The sequence below is a fragment of the Notothenia rossii genome (assembly GCF_949606895.1).
Source record: "Notothenia rossii genome assembly, chromosome: 7".
Taxonomy (NCBI): Eukaryota; Metazoa; Chordata; class Actinopteri; order Perciformes; family Nototheniidae; genus Notothenia; species Notothenia rossii.
Genome location: NC_136905.1, coordinates 34,775,211 through 34,791,151, shown reverse-complemented (window position 1 = coordinate 34,791,151; position 15,941 = coordinate 34,775,211). Strand labels below are relative to the sequence as shown.

General features: G+C 41.1%; 3 protein-coding genes across 4 annotated transcripts in view; 2 read left to right on the top strand and 1 right to left on the bottom strand.

The window, feature by feature from the left end:
- Window positions 1-15,941, bottom strand: part of LOC307012996 (uncharacterized protein) — a 74,079-nt gene that overhangs the window by 40,160 nt on the left and 17,978 nt on the right. The window lies entirely within an intron of this gene.
- The window catches only part of tgfb2 (transforming growth factor, beta 2), a 114,353-nt gene continuing 99,384 nt past the window's right edge, over window positions 973-15,941 (top strand). For both annotated transcript variants that reach the window (XM_079640223.1, XM_079640224.1), the window contains exon 1: window positions 973-2,235. In XM_079640223.1, the coding sequence (XP_079496349.1) occupies window positions 1,890-2,235 (346 nt within the window). In that variant the 5' untranslated portion in view covers window positions 973-1,889. The remainder of the gene's footprint in view (window positions 2,236-15,941) is intronic.
- On the top strand, window positions 13,271-15,460 carry LOC307013001 (uncharacterized protein). The gene is made up of 3 exons (XM_079640228.1): window positions 13,271-13,601; window positions 13,793-14,899; window positions 15,008-15,460. Exons 1-2 carry the CDS (start codon window positions 13,370-13,372, stop codon window positions 14,455-14,457), a joined length of 897 nt encoding a protein of 298 aa, XP_079496354.1. The 5' UTR covers window positions 13,271-13,369; the 3' UTR covers window positions 14,458-14,899; window positions 15,008-15,460.

Below are 15,941 nucleotides of genomic sequence, written 5' to 3'. Positions count from 1 at the left end.
TTGAAATTATCTTTTTTTTTCACCTTTCTGTCTTATTTTTTGTGTTTGTAATATTAATAAAATAAGTATTACTTATGTTTGTTATATACTTTTTATTTTGTAAATACTTCTGGTAGTAAATAATAAAAAATACAACTCATAACATTTGATTTACATGTTTTTTTCCATTCATAAATAAAAACAACCTTGAATAAAATAACCCAGAAAAATGACTGAGTAAATTACATCCTTTTACGGCCCTAAAGGTAATTTATAAACACGCAAAAAATAAAGAAATCTAGACCGGTATAAAATACTATATGACAGTAAAAAAAAAGTTGTTATTAATAAACAAGAATACAGTTTAACAGGGCAGTGATTTTTAAAAATATCCATAAATAAAAATAAATCTGCTTAGGCCTACAGTTCTGTTTCATATGGATGTTGAAAGAAGTGTCCATAGAGCTCCTAATGTTGGTCTCAAGATTGATGCTTTTAACTTCAACATTTACAAACAAATCTTCCCGGGGGAGCATGCCCCCAGGAGGTTAGCTCCTCCCCCCCCTCCCCCCACACTTAAATCATGGGTAGGAAACTAAATACATTTGCACACATCTTGTGTCCATATAATTCTGTTTTGGTGGTCATGCCACAACCGTGCACTTGCATGCATGCGCGAGTCATGGTAAGATATCTGGACTAAGAGGTTGCTTTTTCTTTGCACAGCATGAAAGAAAGGCAAAATGAATGGGATGTGATTTTAGCATTTTTAAGCAGAGGTCAATAATTTGTATGGCCCTAGGAGGATGTTGAACAAATTGAAATGGCCCTTGAGAGGAAAAAGATTCCCCACCCCTGTTTTAAAGAGTATAAAAACGGAGAAATGTTTCTGATGTTCTTAGTAAAAAGTTTAGATGGCTTGCGTTGACGGGCTCTAAGACCCTGCGTCACCCCGCGAGGGTGGGGGGGGGGGGGGGGCAGTGGTCCGTTAGCCGCTGCAGCGCTGTCCCAATGGGCACAGCGAGCGCTCCTATTTACAATAAAAGCTCTGTAACGTGGATTGAAGGGGTTCCCTGCTCCCACACTGATGACCACAGCCTCGGAGTGAAGTGCGCGGAGGAGAAGCACGTGCGAACTTCAGTCCTTTATAACTCTACAACTCTGCTGTCCGCTTGGCACGCGCAAAGACGAGCCGTTCCCAGACTAGATGGGTTGAGGGAGACCCGTAAAAACGCTATGCAGTCGCCCCGAAGGCAAACTCCGAGCTGGAAGACTTTTTCACACTGAAATCTCACTTCTTTATGGATTATTGATTTAAATAGGCCTACTTGTATTAAAGTTCACAACTAGGACACCAGGACTGTGTCTGGGCTCGGGTGCTTTTTTTAAGACCACTTTAGAATATGCCTAGAGGATAAAAAGCATCGTGTCGCACATCCACTCTCTGAATTCTGACGGATAGGAACCTGGCTGAGGTGCGGGTGGAGCGCGCGGATGCGGTGGAGGTGTGCGCAGACCCGCAGGCTGTGCGTCCCGCTGACCAGACCCTCAGCTGTCTCTAACTCTCCTCTTCTCCTCCATATGTCTCAGATGCTTCGGGTGGCCGCACGTCCCCCCACGGAACCATCCAGCTGACCCTTTACGCACTCCGGCTGTGAGATCACCGCCATCCAGGAATAGATCCTCGCTATCCTTTCTGACCGAATATCAGCTCTGTTTGTCTGCGGGGACAGTTGAATGGATTTTCAAGTACACTTTACAGAAACTGTGGAATTAGAAAAATACGATTTTTGGAGACATAAAGGCGCTTTACTTAGACTTTCGAACGAGAAATGCGTCTGCCTGGAGATATTTAAATCGCTTTGGTGAACTTTTTTCTGTTTTATTATTTGAGATTTGAAGAGGAGAAAATGAACCTGTGTGTGGTCAGTCTTCTCCTCACTCTGGATCTAGCCGCCGTGGCGCTCAGCCTGTCCACGTGCAGCACGCTGGACATGGATCAGTTCAAGAAGAAGCGCATCGAAGCCATCCGAGGGCAGATCCTGAGCAAGCTGAAGCTCAGCAGTCCGCCGGAGGACTTCCCCGAGCCCGAGGAGGTGTCCCGGGACATCCTCGCCATTTACAACAGCACGCGCGACCTTCTGCAGGAGAAGGCAAACGAGCGCGCGGCGACGTGCGAGCGCCAGCGCAGCGAGGAGGAGTACTACGCCAAGGAGGTGCACAAGATCGACATGCAGCCAGTATACCCGTCAGAGAGTAAGTGTGTGTGTGTGTGTGTGTGTGTGTGTGTGTGTGTGTGTGTGTGTGTGTGTGTGTGTGTGTGTGTGTGTGTGTGTGTGTGTGTGTGTGTGTGTGTGTGTGTGTGTGTGTGTGTGTGTGTGTGTGTGTGTGTGTGTGTGTGTGTGTGTGTGTGTGTGTGTGTGTGTGTGTGTGTGTGTTTGTCCAAGTGTGCATAACCTTATTTAATGACACACACCCACTGATGGTAGTGAAGTGTGAAGTTTAAAGGGCTCAGGTCCCCAATAGGCTCAGCGTTTGGACGTGGTCACGTGTGTTTGTCATTGTTTTGAAAGACTCGTCCCATCGTGCTTGGCTGGAGGAGTGCAGGGGAAACAGCCAGATGTAAATGGGGTGGGGGACCGGGGGAGCGGTTATTTAGACATCAACAACATCTTCGCCTCTAACTCCGAGAACTGCAGGCCAGAACAACATCACATAAACCTGGTTTTGTGTTTTACCAGTTAAGCATAACATCTGTAGACTTGTTGGCAGTGTTGACACAATGTCCATGGCTGGATGATCTGTTGGGCAGGGGCAACATTGTTTTTGTTAACCTTTTAGTCTTCATCTTCATTTGTCCTCCTCTGGCATATAGTCTAAAGACTCTCCGTTATCTGAATGACTCAGACTTAATGTCATCAAATGTCTGCAGCGAAAACCAACTGCAGATTTTTTTTTTTTAACTAAATCATCTACCTAGTACAAACACTTGTATAAGCCTTATTTTAATCATTAGGTCCTAAGGATTGTTTATTGCGCTAAATGCTTAATAAAGAGTTATATTCCCTTTCCATTTTTTAGACTGAGCCAAGACCAACTGCAACGCTGTGGATTGGAGAAGGGGCTTAGCGAAAAGCAAGTGTTAATGCTCTATGGGCGCAGTTACGGGTACATTTGCTCTTGAGGGTCAGGCCATTTTTGGCTTCATACGCAACTTTCATAGGAATGAACTGTGTCCTGTCTCTGACACTGTATCCAGTTCTCTTTACATCCATAGTAGCCTACAGTCAGCAACAAGGGAGGACAATGAAGAGCTGGCCTGGGGACCTGTCAATCACAATAAAGGTACAGGGTCTGTGCAGATGGCAGTAATGCAACACCTATAGATTCCAACAGCCCTTATACTTAACAGAAGAGATGGGGCGAGGCAGGATGCGTTTTTACACTTAGCCGCTGCTGCATGTCACAAGGGTCTGCACATTACCAAGTCCATTTGTTCATAACAAAATAGGTATTTTTCATGAGAAATAGGCAAGTTACAGTGTATTTTGTAGAGATGTCTTAGAGCCGATATAGACTAAAGCTATATTGTGTTATCTATGTGGCTCAAGATGCCTTTTATTCATTTAAAATAACATGGCAGACGAGAAGCTACTTCTTTCTGCTTCCAATGTTCTTAATGTAAATTATTCTCAACAAGTTTGCAAGGTGAGCCTGGTTTGTTGTGTGTAGGACCCACTTCTGCTTGTTCTGTGTCAAACTTTGATTTAGTTAAGTTACCTTTAACTGTGTGCATGTTGAAATTCATCACCTTTTTTACATTTAGCTTTCCTGGAATGCATTTTCAGCACATGCAACATGCTGTTGACCTTTGATGTTACTAGGCTTTGTCTGTACATTGTATGATTTCACCCTTTTTAGTATAAACATCAGTGTCAGCATTACAAGTTCACTATTCCACTGCCACTCTGTTTGGCACAATGATGTCCAGCCTAAAATGTGTTCTAACAAATGTGTGTGTGTGTACGGGGTGTGTTGTTTTATTTATGAATTTAAAACAACTTGTAGTTTGCAGCGGAAGCCATGGTTGAGTAATAACTCTTCATGCAGAAAGCTACTGCACTGACTCCACCAGCTACAGTGGTGCCGCTCTGTGGCTGACCCTGACCTTTGACCTCCTGTTTCGAGAAGATGAATTTCTCCTCAGATCAAAGACACATCAGAGAGAAAGGCTTGGCTGTGGACAAATAATAATCATATTAAATGAAACTGCAGAGCCATTGACCCGGGTATTGTTTCCCCATTCACATCGGAAATACGAGCGCATGAAGTGAAGCAAAAATAAATTTGCTCGACATTTTGTATGCCCTGAGGTGTATTTTGCATCAGATGTTATCCTTGGCCCTGCCTCTTGTGTAAATACCTTAAATATGAATAGATCTGGCCCGGTGCCAAGGGCAGTCAGGAAAGCATTTGCAGGGTATAAATATTACAGAATCAACACGCAGGGAGGAAGGAGGCCAGAACTGATTTCCATTCATGTGAGGCGGTGACACTGACCAGGTCCTCACATCTGGAGACAGATGCTGAACCCTCAGCTGATAGGCTCCATTTATTTAGTCTCTTTAACTTGACTTGTGAGCGTGAGTTGTGTGAAACTGAATATCACACACACAGTATCTTACTTGGTTGGGTGCCAGGAAATCCTCAGAGGCAGCAGTGTGGGGCACACTGGCCCTGAAAGCCTTTCAGAAATGCCGGGTAGTGGAATGAGGAGGGGGGGGGTTGCATATGGAAGGAGCTGGAGGCACTGTCCCACGTCTCACAGTCGTTTATTTAACCCTAGTTTGCTGTGAGCCATCGTGTGTATACCCTGCCTACCACTCAGTGATGGGAAATTCCTGCAGGAGAGACACTGAGTCGGTAGCTCTTAACTTTTAACGTCTGTTTGGAACTTATCTCAGAAAACAGGAGTATGGAGTCGGAAATACATAACCACACAGGACGATCTAATGAAACTACAGGTTGCAACATTCTCTAGCCATACTCATTTTACCCTTACTTTGTTGAGCTCACACATTATGTCGCGATATTCATGTTGTTATGTCACGTTTTTATGTCTAGTTTTGGGTGTTTTGCTGTTCTCCCTGTCATGTTTTCCTCCTGGTTTATTGTCTGGTCCTTTTCCCTGTGTTTTTCCTCCTGTCGTTAGTTTCCCTGGTGTGTCTAGTTGTCTGATTGTGTTCACCTGTGGCCCTTGTGTTTCTCCACCCCTGCCCGGCTGTTTCTCGTCTTGTGATTACCCCTCCCTGTATTTAGTCTTGTCTCTTCCTGTGTTCAGTGTTGGTTCGTCTTTTGTTGGTGACTGAGTTCACCGTGGAGTGTTTAGTTTGTCCAAGTTATACTTTAAGTCCTTTAAATAAAGGTATTATCAGTGTTATCTGCATTTGGGTCCTGCCTGCTTCACTCTTCCTAACACTATATCAAAGTGCAGAACTAAATCTTTGAGGCACTTCCTTGATCATTTTTTTTTTCCTGAACAAACTCAGTGCTGCACATCGTTTTGCAACATATTGAAAGGTACCTGATGACTCTGTCAGTGTTCTTTTTGAATTTATGACCACCTCGCCGCACATTATAGTGCTTATGACTCGGCTTCATATTAAATAAACTAATGACACGACACACAAAACTGATTTTATTGATTTAAAAATTATAGTATTGTTTCCCATAAGAAAAATAGTCTGTTACTTAAAATGACAGCAACACTTATCAAGGTGTTCTGTAACTCTCCAAGCTGCTATACCTATAAACTAAACAATTCTAATTTGTTTTTCAATGCTTAGCCAATGAAATGACAGCTCTGTCCATGACATTATCTGAAAGCAACTATATAAATGAAAGAGGTGAATAAGTGTATTACACCCATACCCTTCTGGAATGTCAGGTTTTTTCATATCTTGAATCTATATTTCATATCTTCATATCATATCTTTAAGGCAGAATAATATTAGGGCCTTCCTAACTGAAATGCAGGGCGTGTTATGTTGTTATTTTTATTTCCCGGAGCTTTCCTGTCAACACACTCTCACTCCATAATCGTCCAGGAGCGACGTTTGGTCAGGGTCCCGTGGCGTGTAGTTGTGACGCTCCTAGGCTCCTTCAGCTTCATAAAGGGACGCAAATAGCTTTCAACTGATTGCAATGTATTCCCATCTGCGGCGGGATTTGACGCTCATGGAAGCACGACATTTGTTTATGTCGGCTGCCCTTAAAGGCAATGTGAGCGTCCATTCCCATTGGATAACGGAGAATTGTACACCCGGAAGTAAGTATTCCCCTTACTGTCGATTGATTTTACCGTGATATCTGCACTACTCATCGACTAAAAAACACCAGATTATCTTTGTTAATTACACAACATTGATTCTTTTAAATTGTGTGCAATGCTTTTGTATTTTTCCCCTTCGATTCGGAGAAACAAATATTTGTTCGGAGTAAAGGATGGCAGAAGACACTACACTACCCAGAATCCCCAGCTATCGTTTAGGACTACACCTTGTGCTTTGTTTGACAAACCCCGTGATTAGTTCTCAAGCTCTGTGATTGGTTGACCTCCAACTGCATTCCATATGAAAAAAAAAACGTTTCGTAAAAGATAAAATCATACTTTATTCAGCAGTGCTTGCTTTACTCTTTGAAAGTCATCACATGAATGCATTGTAATAAATGGTTCGGCTGCATTAAATATATTACACATCTGTCGTAGTTCTTTATTTTTATTTATCTACAGAGATCGGGCTCAGAATAGACCGGAAACTATTATTTTACCGTTCAGTTTGAATTTCACAATAAAGTTAGTAGTAATATTTTGTTTTGATATTATTGTTTTTTATTAACTACTAGACCGCTGGGTCATGTTAAGACCATCTTTTCTGTGTTGCTGTGGGTTTTTTCCATCGCTTTTGTGTTACAAATATCAAAACAATAACTAAATATATCCGTCGTAAACTAAACCAGAAAAAGCAGTATATTTTATTTTGTTAACACTGTAAACTTGACAGCTTTTTAACCCAAATCACCTACTGGTTTAAGCACGTTATTACACGTTTAGAGTAATGCAATGCAGGTAGATTGTGTTGCGTTTTAATGACTGTTTAAAATGCCTTTTTCTTAATGTCTTTTATTATTATTAACTACTTGTTGCTAGGGAAGCTGCTATCGATATTGTGTTTCGCAACATGTTCTCTATCTATGGCACGTCTCTACTGGGAGTTGTAGTTTTAAAAGACGTTTTCGTATTTCCCATAATAAGAAGTTGCCAGTATACTGTGTACATCCCTGCAGGTTTAGGGGATAGGAAACACTCAAATTTAAAACATATAATTAATAAATGGGTGAAAATTGCTTGTGCCCATAATGGGCAGCATTAATATACCCACATGCCAGCTAAGGTCGGAAGAGCTTTATTTAACAGCTGGTCTTATGTTTGTGACCCCTCCTGTTGTTAATTGATAACATTACATTACATTACATTAATTGATAAGCCTAAAACATGCACTTGTCAAGGTTCAGAGGCAGATTTTGCAAATATGGCAGTAGCCATCGATCATCTTAAGATAAGATATACTTTATTGATCCCAAGTTGGAAACATTTGTGTTACATCAGCATGTGTAACAGTTGTAACTTGTAAATATGCAGTGGTGTTTATTTGTAAATCATTTAGTATAATCACAATAATTCTGTGTTCTTTATTTATTGATTGTTCAATACCTGACAAGGCCGGAGATGAAATATCTATATACATCTTATAAGAGTATAATACATATGTATAATATCAGTTAAATTAAGTGCTTCAACATAGTTAACATTGCTGGAGGTATGCACAAATATTGATAGATGTCTTGTAATGCACTATTGAGGAACCTGCGACCCAAGTTTTTCATTCATTGCATAACTACATCGTTTGTGAATATGATATGTCAATAAACCTTAGAAAATCTTGAAATCTTGAAAGGGATGTGCAAAATAGTCATTATATACAGTCTTTAATGAACTATTAGTAGAGAATAACGAGTAATGAATATACTTTATAGGGATCCTATTAATATCTAATAATAAAAATAATGAAATTCAATAACATGCTTTAACCACCAGGTGTCCCTTTCTATCAGCTGTGCACCTTTATGGTGTAAATACAGCCTATCTACCAATTGGATCAAATATAAAAGTCAGCCGAATTAGTGTTGATCCTGCAAAGAGACGTATTGTGTGAAAAGAAATGTAAGATGTTGTTTAATTCCTGATATATTTATGATCCACGTCACGTTTTCAGTGTTGGCGGCAGTTCCTCATGTTTGTCTAGAAGTCTTCTCATCAGGGCTCGATGAATAGAGAACTACGGCAGATATGTAATATTTAATGCAGCCGAACCGTGTATTACAATGCCGTTATGTGATGACTTTCAAAGAGAAAAGCAAGCACACTCGGAATAAAGTATTATCTTATTTTTTAAAAATGTTTTCGGTCTATTTGTTAAAGACGATGTGATGTGAGATGTGAGACTGGAATTGCACAGGGGAAAATAACGTATCTTTAGATGCGGATTTTGTTAAACTAATACGTTTGCGCAGTGGACCAATACATTGACAGGGAAGGGGGTAGCAATAAACATAACACCATTAAACAGTTACACAACATACCAGAAATAATATCGATAGCAGCGTCCCTAGCAACCACCTTGGTAACAATGAAAACGTTCTATGGACCCAATTTCCTGAAGTAATCTTTGTAATAACTAGCAAACTAAAGATCATGTACATCCACTGCACACATAATCTGAAATAACAACTCATATTTCTTGAATCAAATGAAATCAAAACGCATCTGCAGGGAGAAATTTGAAGATCACGTGACATAGACGCCAGCCATTGGAATGAATTGTGAAAAAAAACGGGGCTTGTCAAACAGAGCACAAGGTGTAGTCCTAAACAATAGCTGGGGATTCTGGGTAGTGTAGTGTCTTCTGCAATCCTCTACTCCGAAAAAATATTTGTTTCTCCGAATCGAAGGGGAAAAATTCAAAAGCATTGCACACAATTTAAACCAATCAATGTTGTGTAATTAACAAGGATAATCTGGTATTTTTTAGCCGATGAGTAGTACAGATATCACTGTAAAATACTTACTTCCGGGTGTACAATTCTCCGTTATACAATGGGAATGGACGCTCACATTGTCTTTAAGGGCAGCCGACACAAACGAATTCCGTGCTTCCATGAGCGTCAAATCCCGCCGCAGATGGGAATACATTGCAATCAGTTGAAAGCTATTTGCGTCCCTTTATGAAGCTGAAGGAGCCTAGGAGCGTCACAACTGCACGCCACGGGACCCTGACCAAACGTCGCTCCTGGACGATTATGGAGTGCGAGTGTGTTGTTCCTGTTGGTGACATGCATCTCTACAACCTGTTGCCTCTGCATTATGCTCTGCATCTATTCTTGAGGGAGGAAGAGTCATAGAGAGAAAGAGTAAACCATTCAATGATCATGTGTAGAATACAACATGTGTCGTAAACATTGTTCACTTACAGTTTCTTAAATACTTACCTTCCAGATACCATTGGTTGCATATTAACAGATAGAAAGAGTGGTGCAGGAATGAGTCCTAAAGCTTGGAAATGACATTTTACCACTTCTGGTTCCCTTGTCTCAAAGTCAGTGTTTTTTTTATAATGTCTTTTTGGTGTTTTTCACTTTTTGTTCTCCGACAGGAAATACATCAGAAATATCCCCGCTCGTGTATGTCCAAAGCTTTTGCATTGCATTTGCGTTTTGAAAATGACAAAGTGCTGTTAATATGTGGAGATTATCCTGCTGAACAATTGGTTAACCATCATAAACGTGTGTTGGCCACAAAGCTAGTTTTCTGCAATATACCAAAATCCTTTTGTCGAGGGATTCCTTGCGATGCTAACTTTCGCGTCAGCCTTCAAAATACGTAATCACTGCACCACTATTTTCCTAGGAAAATAGCTTTATTATCCCTTCGTTTACTTTTAAACTGCCAACTGAGTAACAAGTTTAGCTTTCAGTGTTTTTACTACTTATACAGCAGATAAAGTCGACTTTATCGCACCGACTGAGAGATTGATGCTGCTCATGACCCCTGCAGAAGATGTGAAAATAGAGTAGACAAAAAGAGATGTGTTGTTCCTGTGGTATGCATATATCAGGAGTGTAGGGTAGGGTGAAACATCCTGATAAAGCGACTCTGTCCTTGAAGGCAGGAAGGCTGTTACGAGTGGCTGAACACAGTCTGAATGAACTTCCCCTGAGTCACTGATAAATCCTGCTTCTTCTCGGCTAGTGTCTGTCTTTAGTGATATTTAGCATTTTATTTAAATCGCTTTTTGATTTGAGGACATACGAGCATGGCATCAGAGAGTGATACAGATTTCACACTCTTTCCTGTATATAATTGTATGAAAACAATATGCTGAGTGAACATTTCAAATATAATTCAAAGAAAGTGTGTTAACATGGCGAGCCAGAGTATTATTGCTTATTTACTAGGCAAAAGTGGACCACATGTCTCTCTCTGCTTTTATTTAGTGAGCAGAATACAAAGGCAGTAATTAGCTCTCCATCAGGTAACAATTCCCCACATTACACACTTGGAACCTGTTTTTATTCAAACAGCATTGTGTTGGCAAAATTGCTTTAAAGTCAACAAGTGAGGGGGCCTTTTGCACACTTCTTTTTCCAGCATGAACAAGGAATTAGCCTAATTATCATGAACTGAAAACAAAAGATCTGGTAAACAACGAAATGACTTAGAGCTGGTAATCTCAAAGCAGAGGGAAGTGTCGTCCGTTCCGGTATGAGACATTCCTGTGGTGTGTAAATTGCAAAGGGGATGCATGACAGAAAGTTGTTTGGCATTAGTTTGCAGATCTGTCTCTAATCAGGCCTTCAAAGAGCCTGCAGGAAGGATGTGTCACTATCTTAATAGGAAGCAGAGAGACTGAGACTGATTTATTTGAAGAGTTTATGACTTATTTCTGCAATGGTGTGCACTGCAGTGGCAAACTGTGAGCATTGGTCTATCAACCCAGCATCTCAGGTTAGCTGCCACGAGTGACTACCAGTTTTTTCCCAACAGCTCAAATCTGCATACTTGTGGAAATGTTTTGATATGTCTTATTTATGATGATAGTAGAACAGGAAAGTGGTTTGGTCAAGTGGTAGTAGTTAGGGTTAACCTGGGCTTTTTTTCACTAAACTGTGTTTCAGGGCTTCTTAAAATTTTAATAAACTATGAATGTGTCATACTCACTTAACGAGAAGAAACTTAGCTAACTGACAATACGAACCATTTTTACTGAAACAAAACATAAGTCCCACAAGAAGCGTCTAAATGAGCCCTGAGCGAAAAAATGCTAACGCACTTAGCAAAGAACTCTAGGTATAAATCGATCTATATACATATCAGATCTGCACAAACAAATTAGCTAGCAATCTGAGATTCCACAGATTCTAGAAATATAAGTATCATCACTGAGCGATCAGAACTCTCGACAGGGGAAGCAAAACCAGACAATACACAACGTAGCTTTAGGTAGCAAAACAAGGAGATATGCTCACCTTTAGCTGTTATTCTGATCAAAAGTTGTGTTCAATGGCATTAAAACGAGAAAAACGCAGCTGAAGGTTAATCCAATGTGTCTGTCACTTTGAACAAATGATTGATGATCCATAATTGCATTTTTATGTAAAAAACTGAGTTTTCATATTAGCTGCTAATGATAGCTTCCAGAGTGTATGACAGCTTCCTGTTTTGGCTACGCGTCACTCTCACTCCTTATTTGGTAACTTGTGAGTGTATGTGGAACTTCCCCTCTATTCCATTGGCTCTAATGGTTAAAAAGAGATGTCAATCATCAAATCGACCAAGGGGGGCCAGAGATAGGTCGAATCCACCCAAATGACCCCATAATCGTTTTTTTGTTGCTAAATCTCTCTGAAAAGGTCAAATTTAACTTGTTTTGCATCAATATTGATACAGGGTACTTATTATATGTTATAGTTTGGATTACTAAAGCTTTTATTCTACTATCCCATCTTTCAAGGGTGGTTTTCACTATACAGTAAGTCGTTTTTATTTTGGACGGACACAATATGTTCAATCTGAATTTACTTTAAAATGAAAACAATCTATATTGATTCTGACTCTTCTACATCCAACTCACAGGTTTATCATTGCTTTGAGAAAAAAGATGATTAATTTACCCCTTTTAGAAGTGAAGTTATGGTCATTTGTTCTGGGAATGTCCTTTTCGAGCCTGACACGCGGAAAACAGGCTAGGGGCTTAACAGGTTAAGGGTTGGCTGACTCATTAGGCTTTATTGGTGGCACCTGTTTGATACATGATAGATGACTCTGGAGCAAGACATATATCACAAAATATACACACTTTTACACCCTTATGATGATACAGATCTGTTTCCGAGGGGGTGTGCGGAGGAATCGTTCGTTCCTGGTTAACAAGTCATGTGAGACAACCGTGGCCTGGCCCTGAGTCAACCACACGTTCCCCCCTAGTCAGGAAAGTGTTGCACTCACAAAAGAAAGAATTGGAACAACCTCACGTCCAGTGCAACACATAGGGAAAGGATTGGGAGCTTGCCGGCAAGTTAGTATTTCTTACAAGCCTGGCTCAGCAGTGCGCCGTAACAGGGACTTGGTGGGATTGCTGTAGGGCGCAAAAAAAAGAAAAGAGTTGCCGGACCACTGTATGAATATAAAGAATATTAAGAACGATGAAGATTTTGATGACATTTTATGATGGTACTGTTTTTGTGAATCAGTTACTCCTTCAAAAGGTAATTTGCAGTACCAACAATGATCCAGCAGATTGGATGGGGGGATCTACAGCGCAAATCTACACTAGAACCGCCAACGGGTAAATTTTACCCGCAGCTGTTTTTTTATTGTATGTAACTTTTTTTCTATAAAATATTAACGTCTCCCAGTCCGTGACTTTTCCTGAAAGTGTGTTATGTAACACCCTGTGTTGATAAAAATGGTCAATATGAAGTCAGATTGAAAAAATTGCCAAAGAAATGGCTATTTATACCTATTTCCGCCAGCGGGTAATATTTACCTCATAGAAATGCAGCGCTCCTCGCGCTATTGATTTCGCGCGTAAACATGACGTGTTGCTATCGCAACGCCTTTTGTCTACTGCTGTAGATAGAGAGAGAGATTGAGAGATAGATAGATTGAGAGAGAGATAGATAGATATATTGATAGAGAGATAGATAGATATATAGATTAATAGATAGATAGATAGATAGATAGATAGAGAGAGCCGGTTATATTTCCAAAATGGACAAAAGAAAGAGACTCATGAACGTACAGGAGGCACTAGTGTTGCTAAACCGTCTGAGCGAAGCAGAGTCTGATGGTGGGGAAGTATCAGGACTGAGTGATGTGTCCTGGGTTTGTTCTGCCTCTGATGGGTCATCTGACAGCGATCCTGAGCCTCCGCGGAACGTGAGGCCGTCCCATCCTGATCCCCCGCTTGCAGATGGGCCTACTGTACCAGCCCATGCAGAAGGTATGATGATTCTTGTTTTTTATTTCCTACTTTTCTACAAATCGTAGGCTATAAGATATCAAGGCATATAGATAATGCCTTTTCTTTTTACAAATGATCTTTTCATTGCCTTTCGAGGATGTAATATTATCAAATAAACATTTATGAAATATACTTTAGTCTAAAGTAGTGTTTTCCTCTCTCCTATTTAGTGTGTGCCACTGAGCCGTCACCAGCCCAAGAGATCGGGAAAGAAGGCACAGTGTGGACGGTCATGGAGCATTGCGGAGGAGCAGGGAGACGGCAGATACAGAACATCCTCACGGAGTCTGCTGGCCCCACACCACACGCACGTCACAACATTACTGACAAACTCACAGCATTTATGTGTCTGTGTGATAATGTAATGTTGGAGGAAATCCGTGATTGCACAATTGCTGAAGCGCGGAGAGACAGAGCCACCTGGGATGTCTCTATTATGGAGCTGAAGGCCTTTATTGCGCTTCTCTATGTGAGAGGTGCATATTGTGGGAAGAACATTGAGATGGAGAGTTTCTGGTCCGAGCAGTGGGGCAACGCGTTCTTCAACGCAACACTGTCGAGGAACAGGTTTCGGGAAATCATGCGCTACCTGCGCTTTGATAAAAAGGAGACCCGCCGGTGCCGGTTGACCACCGACAAGTTTACGCACGTGAGGAAGGTGTGGGATCGTTTTGTCGAAAATTCAATCGCGTCCTACAGGCCAGGGTCCGACATCACTGTGGATGAACAGCTATTCCCGACCAAATCAAGATGTCCATTCACATGCCCAACAAGCCGGACAAATTTGGCATCAAGTTTTGGCTGGCAGCTGACGTTGACAGCAAATAAATGCTGAATGGCTTCCCTTACCTGGGAAAAGATGCCAGCAGGCCAGCAACACAACGGCTAGGAGAGAACGTGGTGCTGAGGCTGGTGGAGCCCTTTGTTGGTAAGGGATGGAAATATAACCACAGACAATTTCTTTACCTCCCTCCCTCTCGCCAAAGCGCTTCTCGCCAAAAATACCAGCCTAGTGGGAACCATCAAGCGCAACAAGCGGGAGCTCCCACCCTCTCTGCAAGGGAGATCTGAGCTGTTCAGCACCAAGGTGCTGAAGAGCGACAAAATGGTGCTCTCAGTCAAGCCGAGGAGAAACGTGACAATACTCCGCACGCAACACCAGCATGTGGCCATCTCCACAGAAAGAAAGAAAAAGCCAGAGACTGTGGAATACTACAACCACTCAAAAGTGGGGGTTGACGTGCTCGATCAAATGGCTCGCCAATATTCGGTGAAAGGTAGGTTATTATTGTTATTATTATTATTATTATTATTATTATTATTTTAGGCCTATAGAAAACACTGCATTGGTCAATCGTTTTTACTAAATCCTATGTTTCTCTCAGGTGGCACGCGTAGATGGCCCGTTGCTGTCTTTTATAATGTGCTGGATCTCGCTGCCATCAATGTACAGGAGCTGCATGAGCCAGGAGAACATACCGAGAAGGGACTTCATTCTCCAGCTGGCACACGAGCTGCGCGCTGAGTGGATGGCATCAAAGCGCCTCCACTTGCGGACCTGGCCTTCAGCGGTGCTGGTGTAGAAGAGCGCAGGAGAATGACCTGCATGGTGAAGGCGCACTGCATGCAGAATAAAACGTTCTGCAAATGTGTCAAGTGTGGGGATGCTGTGTGTGGCAAATGCACAGCCAAGGTGCTCAGTGTTTGCAACAATTGTGTTTGAGTGTTTGTGAAGCGTTGTGATCGATGTGTTCGTTCTTATTGTTCTTCTTCTCTGATGTTTTTTGTTATTTGTATACGTTCTGTGTTATCTGCTGTTCAATTATATAACAAATACATTATTATATTAATTTATATTATTGTCATGTTGTTGTTTTTTTATGAGTAGAAGGCCATCAGATGATATGAAGCATTTTTACCTTTACGAAACACAAGCCTAACATCAAGCGTTTATTAGCGAGAGTGGGTAATATTTCTACCATAGAATATGCAGCGATCCTCGCGCTGTTGATTTCGCGCTTAAACATAAACATGACGTGTTGCTATTGCAACTCCTTTTGTCTACTGCTGTTCCTATAGATAGAGAGAGAGAGAGATAGATAGATAGATATGTATATAGATAGATAGATATATAGATAGAGAGATAGACAAATAGATAGTTATAGATAGATAGAGAGAGAGATAGAGATATATACCTAAACAAAACACAAGTCTAACACCAAGCATTTAAATCAGCACTGTAGCGATATTTTATACTTCATGCTATCTGTACAAACTATATAATATGAAAAGCTGAAAGTCCACAGATTATATTGGTAT